Here is an 8,322-nt window from a genome sequence, read left to right on the forward strand (position 1 = left end):
TTTGGGAATCTCACTCTGGGCTCCAGTCTTTGGGAATCTCACTCTGGGCTCCAGCCTTTGGGAATCTCACTCTGGGCTCCAGCCTTTTGGAATCTCACTCTGGGCTCCAGCCTTTTGGAATCTCACCCTAGGCTCCAGCCTTTGGGAATCTCACTCTGGGCTCCAGCCTTTGGGAATCTCACTCTGGGCTCCAGTCTTTGGGAATCTCACTCTGGACTCCAGCCTTTGGGAATCTCACTCTGGGCTCCAGTCTTTGGGAATCTCACTCTGGGCTCCAGTCTTTGGGAATCTCACTCTGGACTCCAGCCTTTGGGAATCTCACTCTGGGCTTCAGCCTTTGGGAATCTCACTCTGGGCTCCAGTCTTTGGGAATCTCACTCTGGGCTCCAGTCTTTGGGAATCTCACTCTGGACTCCATACAAATTGGGCACCGCTCACATATTCCATCCAAGAATGAAACGCTATGAACCGTCAATCTGACATCGGTCTGAATTTACCAAAAACACACAGAGAGCACTCCGGCACTCCAGAATGAATTTATGAACACACATAATTACAAATCATTTGTAGACTGCAAATTGACCACAGATATAATATTTGACTAAAACGTAGTAATTTCAAACCTGGCTTACATCCGTGTACGATCACGTCTCTCTGTTATGACTGGGAATACTTGGGGACAAATTATTATTAAATATGGAAATAAAATGCATATATGTATTTTTTGTTGTTGAGGTAAATAAAACCAGTCGGAACAGGAAGTCCTCTAAAATGAATGTGATTAAACATAACGTAGACAAGACATTGTTACGGGTCTATAGTCAATAGTGTTTCCGCTGTCACTTCATGGTCTGGGACATTGGTTCTTATACTTTAAACGGTTAATTAATGGCCTTCAAATGTAGCTTTGTTTTGAAAATATTTATTGTCGGAGATTTATTGAGATGTGTGTTTTACACTTCCTGCTGTCTATTAAATATGAACTACTTCCTTATTGACTTCAGATCTGTGCTGCTGAACGGTTTTTGTCCTTCTTGCCATTCTGCCCCTTGATTCATAGTGCAGTATAACATGCTTTTGTCATCTGTTTTCCCTTGGTGTCTTAACCACATGGAGTAATGGTGTAACCAAGAGAAAGTGGAGGGAGAGAGAAGGAGAGTCAGAGATTCACTAACCTGACAGTGTGCAGTAAATCACCTGCTGTGTCCCAACATGTAGAATTGTCAAGACAATTTATACAAAAACAGGGGGGCCAATATTCGTTGGTCAGAGGCGACAGGACGGACACCCGCTGCTCATCACAGTCGTCCTGCGACTCACAGCGGTCCGTGTTCTCTTTAACAGACAACATGACTCAGATATTAATACATCACTTTATTAGTTCACAGAACGGGGGTTTTCAAATAGTTACAAAACAGGATCTTTACTGAACATCTAGAACTGTACAAAAAACACAAAACAAAAAAAGCAACAGAGAGTAAACCTACGTCCCAAATGGCACACTATTCCCTACAGAGTGCACTACTTCTGATCAGAGCCCTACATAGGGAATAGGGTGCCAGAGCTCTATAACACCCTATTCCCTACATAGTGCACTACTTCTGATCAGAGCCCTACATAGGGAGTAGGGTGCCAGGGCTCTATAACACCCTATTCCCTACATAGTGCACTACTTCTGATCAGAGCCCTACATAGGGAATAGGGTGCCAGGGCTCTATAACACCCTATTCCCTACATAGTGCACTACTTCTGATCAGAGCCCTACATAGGGAACTAGGGTGCCAGGGCTCTATAACACCCTATTCCCTACATAGTGCACTACTTCTGATCAGAGCCCTACATAGGGAACAGGGTGCCAGGGCTCTATAACACCCTATTCCCTACATAGTGCACTACTTCTGATCAGAGCCCTACATAGGGAATAGGGTGCCAGAGCTCTATAACACCCTATTCCCTACAGAGTGCACTACTTCTGATCAGAGCCCTACATAGGGAACAGGGTGCCATTTCAGATGCAGACTAAATCATCCAGTGACCGAAGACAAAGTGTCAAAACAAACAGAGGATTGAAAAAAGAAAAATAGAAAAACAACAGATTTTAAATCATGTCTGAAAAATAACTAGAAAAAAACAAGTTGATTTGTTGATTCCACATGATCATCTGAGGGTTTGGGGTCAAACCAGGGGGTCTAATCTGACCCTACAGCTGTTTGGAGTCTAACCAGGGGTCCAATCTGAACCTACAGCTGTTTGGAGTCAAACCAGGGGGTCTAATCTGACCCTACAGCTGTTTGGAGTCAAACCAGGGGGTCTAATCTGACCCTACAGCTGTTTGGAGTCAAACCAGGGGGTCCAATCTGACCCTACAGCTGTTTGGAGTCTAACCAGGGGTCCAATCTGAACCTACAGCTGTTTGGGGTCAAACCAGGGGGTCCAATCTGACCCTACAGCTGTTTGGGGTCTAACCAGGGGTCCAATCTGACCCTACAGCTGTTTGGGGTCAACCAGGGGGTCCAATCTGACCCTACAGCTGTTTGGAGTCAAACCAGGGGGTCTAATCTGACCCTACAGCTGTTTGGAGTCTAACCAGGGGGTCTAATCTGACCCTACAGCTGTTTGGAGTCTAACCAGGGGGTCCAATCTGACCCTACAGCTGTTTGGAGTCAAACCAGGGGGTCTAATCTGACCCTACAGCTGTTTGGAGTCTAACCAGGGGGTCTAATCTGACCCTACAGCTGTTTGGAGTCAAACCAGGGGGTCTAATCTGACCCTACAGCTGTTTGGAGTCAAACCAGGGGGTCTAATCTGACCCTACAGCTGTTTGGAGTCAAACCAGGGGGTCTAATCTGACCCTACAGCTGTTTGGAGTCAAACCAGGGGGTCTAATCTGACCCTACAGCTGTTTGGAGTCTAACCAGGGGTCCAATCTGACCCTACAGCTGTTTGGGGTCTAACCAGGGGTCCAATCTGACCCTACAGCTGTTTGGGGTCAAACCAGGGGGTCCAATCTGACCCTACAGCTGTTTGGAGTCTAACCAGGGGGTCCAATCTGACCCTACAGCTGTTTGGGAGTCAAACCAGGGGTCCAATCTGACCCTACAGCTGTTTGGAGTCTAACCAGGGGGTCTAATCTGACCCTACAGCTGTTTGGAGTCAAACCAGGGGGTCTAATCTGACCCTACAGCTGTTTGGAGTCTAACCAGGGGGTCTAATCTGACCCTACAGCTGTTTGGAGTCAAACCAGGGGGTCTAATCTGACCCTACAGCTGTTTGGAGTCAAACCAGGGGGTCTAATCTGACCCTACAGCTGTTTGGAGTCTAACCAGGGGGTCTAATCTGACCCTACAGCTGTTTGGAGTCTAACCAGGGGGTCTAATCTGACCCTACAGCTGTTTGGAGTCAAACCAGGGGGTCTAATCTGACCCTACAGCTGTTTGGAGTCAAACCAGGGGGTCTAATCTGACCCTACAGCTGTTTGGAGTCTAACCAGGGGGTCTAATCTGACCCTACAGCTGTTTGGAGTCAAACCAGGGGGTCTAATCTGACCCTACAGCTGTTTGGAGTCTAACCAGGGGGTCTAATCTGACCCTACAGCTGTTTGGAGTCTAACCAGGGGGTCTAATCTGACCCTACAGCTGTTTGGAGTCTAACCAGGGGTCCAATCTGACCCTACAGCTGTTTGGAGTCAAACCAGGGGGTCTAATCTGACCCTACAGCTGTTTGGAGTCTAACCAGGGGGTCTAATCTGACCCTACAGCTGCAGGTTTTTGCTCCGACTCAACAGTAACAACTCATTGATCTAATCAACGTCTTTATTACAGAACCTCTTATCAATCATTATCTATTTATGTCAGAGTGATCAGTTGAGTCCGGTTCTGGTAGCGCTTGGCTGGAACTAAAGCCGACACTAACAGCAGGTCGACCTGACGACACAAACTGAATCCCTCGCTTGGCTGGAACTAAAGCCGACACTATCAGCAGGTCGACCAAACGACACAAACTGAACCCTACAGCTGGCTGGAGTCTAAAGCCTGACACTAACAGCAGGTCGACCTGACGACACAAACTGAATCCCTACAGCTGTTTGGAACTAAAGCCGACACTAACAGCAGGTCGACCTGACGACACAAACCTGAATCCCTACCTCTGTTTTACGTTCCCTACTTACTTCAGTCTGAGGCTGACATCGCTGAAGTAGGTTTGTGGCGATGTCAAAATGAGGGCTGTTGTACCAAAACAAAGTCGTCATCAGTGATTGGATCATCTCTAACCAATCAGAGTATCAAAATAAAGTAGTCATCAGCGATTGGATCATCTCTAACCAATCAGAGTATCAAAATGAAGTCCTCATCAGCAATTGGATCATCTCTAACCAATCAGAGCATCAAAATGAAGTCCTCATCAGCGATTGGATCATCTCTAACCAATCAGAGCATCAAAATGAAGTCCGCATCAGCAATTGGATCATCTCTAACCAATCAGAGCATCAAAATGAAGTCCTCATCAGCAATTGGATCATCTCTAACCAATCAGAGCATCAAAATGAAGTCCTCATCAGCAATTGGATCATCTCTAACCAATCAGAGCATCAAAATGAAGTCCTCATCAGCAATTGGATCATCTCTAACCAATCAGAGCATCAAAATGAAGTCCTCATCAGCAATTGGATCATCTCTAACCAATCAGAGCATCAAAATGAAGTCCTCATCAGCAATTGGATCATCTCTAACCAATCAGAGCATCAAAATGAAGTCCTCATCAGTGATTGGATCATTTCTAACCAATCAGAGTATCAAAATGAAGTCCTCATCAGCGATTGGATCATCTCTAACCAATCAGAGCATGAAAATGAAGCTACAGCCAAACGTGTTCTGGCTCTGGTCCCAGACACCGATGGGATGGACCAATCAGACGGTCTAGTATGGATTTCCATTCTAGAAATCGTCAGGTTTGCCAGGTCGATACCAGCAGACCTTTTTGTAGAGACGATTAGTCATCCCTGTTGGAAATGATCCAGCGGGGTTGCCAGGTTACACCAGCCCGTCTCCAGCTTCTACACAGACAGTCACAACAAACATATCTGGCATCCTGGCTAGTAAAGACTGACACACCAACTGAAATACAAACAGACCACCTGTATCTCACATGGCACCCTATTCCCTACATAGTGCACTACTTTAGACCAGAACCCCATGGCACCCTACTCCCTATATAGTGCACTACTTTAGACCAGAGCCCCATGGCACCCTACTCCCTATATAGTGCACTACTTTAGACCAGAGCCCCATGGCACCCTACTCCCTATATAGTGCACTACTTTAGACCCTGTCTGCATGTTGTCATTCAGATGGACTTGTGTTTTCACATCAGGGAAACAGTGTTGATTTTTACATTGACAATGTACATGTATATGTTTCTATAGCAGGAGGTCAGAGTGCAAAACATCTAGAGAGAAAAATAAATAGAATGTGTCCCAAATGGCACCTTATGAGAGAGACAGACAGACAGACAGACAGAGAGACAGACAGACAGACAGACAGACAGACAGACCGAGAGACAGACAGACAGACCGAGAGGGAGAGAGAGAGACAGACAGACAGACCGAGAGACAGACAGACAGACCGAGAGGGAGAGAGAGAGACAGACAGACAGACCGAGAGACAGACAGACAGACCGAGAGGGAGAGAGAGAGACAGACAGACAGACCGACAGACAGACAGACAGAGAGGGAGAGAGACAGACAGACAGACAGACAGATCGAGAGGGAGGAGAGAGACAGACCGAGAGATCTCAGACAGACAGACCGAGAGGGATCAAAAGGCAGACAGACAGACCGAGAGGGAGGGAGAGAGGCAGACAGACAGACCGAGAGGGAGGGAGAGAGGCAGACAGACAGACCGAGAGGGAGGGAGAGAGGCAGACAGACAGACCGAGAGGGAGCTGGAGAGAGGCAGACAGACAGACCGAGAGGGAGGGAGAGAGGCAGACAGACAGACCGAGAGGGAGGGAGAGAGGCAGACAGACAGACCAGAGGGAGGGAGAGAGGCAGACAGACAGACAGACAGACCGAGAGGGAGAGAGGCAGACAGACAGACAGACAGACCGAGAGGGAGAGAGGCAGACAGACAGACATCGAGAGGGAGAGAGACAGACAGACAGACCGAGAGGGGAGAGGCAGACAGACAGACAGACAGACCGTCCCCAGCAGACAGACAGACCGAGAGGGAGGAGAGAGGCAGACAGACAGACCGAGAGGGAGGAGAGAGGCAGACAGACAGACCGAGAGGGAGGGAGAGAGGCAGACAGACAGACCGAGAGACAGACAGACAGACCAAGAGGGAGGGAGAAGACCGAGAGGGAACAGAGAGGCAGACAGACAGACCGAGAGGGAGGGAGAGAGGCAGACAGACAGACCGATCCCTCCCTCTGGAGGGAGAGAGACAGACAGACCGAGAGGGAGGGAGAGACAGACAGACCGAGAGGGGAGAGAGAGACAGACAGACCGAGAGGGAGAGAGAGAGACAGACAGACCGAGAGGGAGAGAGAGAGACATCTCTAACAGACCGAGAGGGGAGAGAGAGACAGACTAGACCGAGAGAGAGCAGAGAGACAGACAGATCCGAGAGAGAGAGACAGTGAGAGGGAGAGAGGCAGAAATGACAGACAGACAGACCGAGTTGATCAGGGAGAGAGGCAGACAGAAGACCGAGAGGGGAGGGGAGAGGCAGACATCGAGAGGGAGGGAGAGACAGACAGACAGACTGAGAGGGAGAAGAGGCAGACAACAGACCTATAGGGTTTCTAGATAGACAGACAGACCAGAGACAGACAACAGACCTTTTAGAGAGAGACAGACAGACCGAGAGGGAGAGAGACAGACAGACAGACCGAGAGGGAGAGAGACAGACAGACAGACCGAGAGGGAGAGAGACAGACAGACAGACCGAGAGAGGGAGGGAGAGAGACAGACAGACAGACCAGAGGGAGGGAGAGAGACAGACAGACAGACCGAGAGGGAGGGAGAGAGACAGACAGACAGACCGAGAGGGAGGGAGAGAGACAGACAGACAGACCGAGAGGGAGGGAGAGAGACAGACAGACAGACCGAGAGGGAGGGAGAGAGACAGACAGACACCGAGGACAGACAGACAGACCGAGAGGGAGGGAGAGAGACCGAGAGGAGGGAGAGAGGCAGACAGACCAGACCGAGAGGGAGGGAGAGAGGCAGACAGACAGACCGAGAGGGAGGGAGAGAGACAGACAGACCGAGAGGGAGGTTGAGAGACAGACAGACCGAGAGGGAGGGAAGACAGACAGACCGAGAGGGAGAGAGACAGACAGACAGACCGAGAGGGAGAGAGACAGACAGACAGACCGAGAGGGAGAGAGACAGACAGACAGACCGAGAGGGAGAGAGACAGACAGACAGACCGAGAGGGAGAGAGACAGACAGACAGACCGAGAGGGAGGAGAGACAGACAGACCAGAGGGAGAGAGAGAGACAGACAGACCGAGAGGAGAGAGAGAGACAGACAGACCGAGAGGGGAGAGAGAGAGACAGACAGACCGAGAGGGAGAGAGAGAGACAGACAGACCGAGAGGAGAGAGAGAGAGACAGACAGACCGAGAGAGAGAGAGAGACAGACAGACCGAGGGAGAGAGAGAGACAGACAGACGAGAGGGAGAGGAGAGACAGACAGACCGAGAGGAGAGAGAGAGACAGACAGACCGAGAGGGAGAGACAGAGAGACAGACAGACCGAGAGAGAGAGAGACAGACAGACAGACCGAGAGGGAGAGAGACAGACAGACAGACCGAGAGGGAGAGAGACAGACAGACAGACCGAGAGGGAGAGAGACAGACAGACAGACCGAGAGGGAGAGAGACAGACAGACAGACCGAGAGGGAGAGAGACAGACAGACAGACCGAGAGGGAGAGAGAGAGACAGACAGACCGAGAGGGAGAGAGACAGACAGACCGAGAGGGAGAGAGACAGACAGACCGAGAGGGAGAGAGACAGACAGACCGAGAGGGAGAGAGACAGACAGACCGAGAGGGAGAGAGACAGACAGACAGAGAGGGAGAGAGACAGACAGACCGAGAGGGAGAGAGACAGACAGACCGAGAGGGAGAGAGACAGGCAGACCGAGAGGGAGAGAGACAGGCAGACAGCGAGATATAGTGAACTATATAGGGTTCCATCTAGAACACAAGCAGAGTTCGTAACATCCCTATACAGGCAGTAGTATATACTGAGGGTCCAGAGTAGGCCGATATACCTATTATACAGGCAGTAGTATATACTGAGGGTCCAGAGTAGG

The 8,322-nt window shown here is 49.7% G+C and overlaps 1 protein-coding gene and 1 long non-coding RNA gene across 14 annotated transcripts in view; both read right to left on the reverse strand.

Annotated features, from left to right (window-relative positions):
• Nucleotides 1–1,361: 1,361 nt before the first annotated feature.
• Nucleotides 1,362–4,002, reverse strand: LOC127917459 (uncharacterized). Its single transcript, XR_008097380.1, has 2 exons — nt 2,241–4,002; nt 1,362–2,200 (listed from the first exon to the last, which is right to left on the reverse strand). It is a non-coding gene; the product is annotated as an uncharacterized LOC127917459 (long non-coding RNA).
• A 969-nt stretch (nt 4,003–4,971) lies between these two features.
• The window catches only part of LOC127917460 (uncharacterized), a 4,388-nt gene continuing 1,037 nt past the window's right edge, over nt 4,972–8,322 (reverse strand). For 8 of the 13 annotated variants that reach the window (XR_008097386.1, XR_008097385.1, XR_008097388.1 and 5 more), the window contains one exon: nt 8,289–8,322. This exon is cut by the window's right edge. Coding sequence is in view for 1 of the 13 variants with exons in the window: in XM_052500600.1 (XP_052356560.1) it covers nt 5,486–5,685; nt 7,907–8,280 (574 nt within the window). In the remaining 12 variants the exon portion in view is untranslated. The other 5 variants (XR_008097392.1, XR_008097393.1, XM_052500600.1 and 2 more) reach the window with 4 other exon arrangements.

The sequence above is a fragment of the Oncorhynchus keta genome, unplaced genomic scaffold, assembly GCF_023373465.1.
Source record: "Oncorhynchus keta strain PuntledgeMale-10-30-2019 unplaced genomic scaffold, Oket_V2 Un_contig_1147_pilon_pilon, whole genome shotgun sequence".
Taxonomy (NCBI): domain Eukaryota; kingdom Metazoa; phylum Chordata; class Actinopteri; order Salmoniformes; family Salmonidae; genus Oncorhynchus; species Oncorhynchus keta.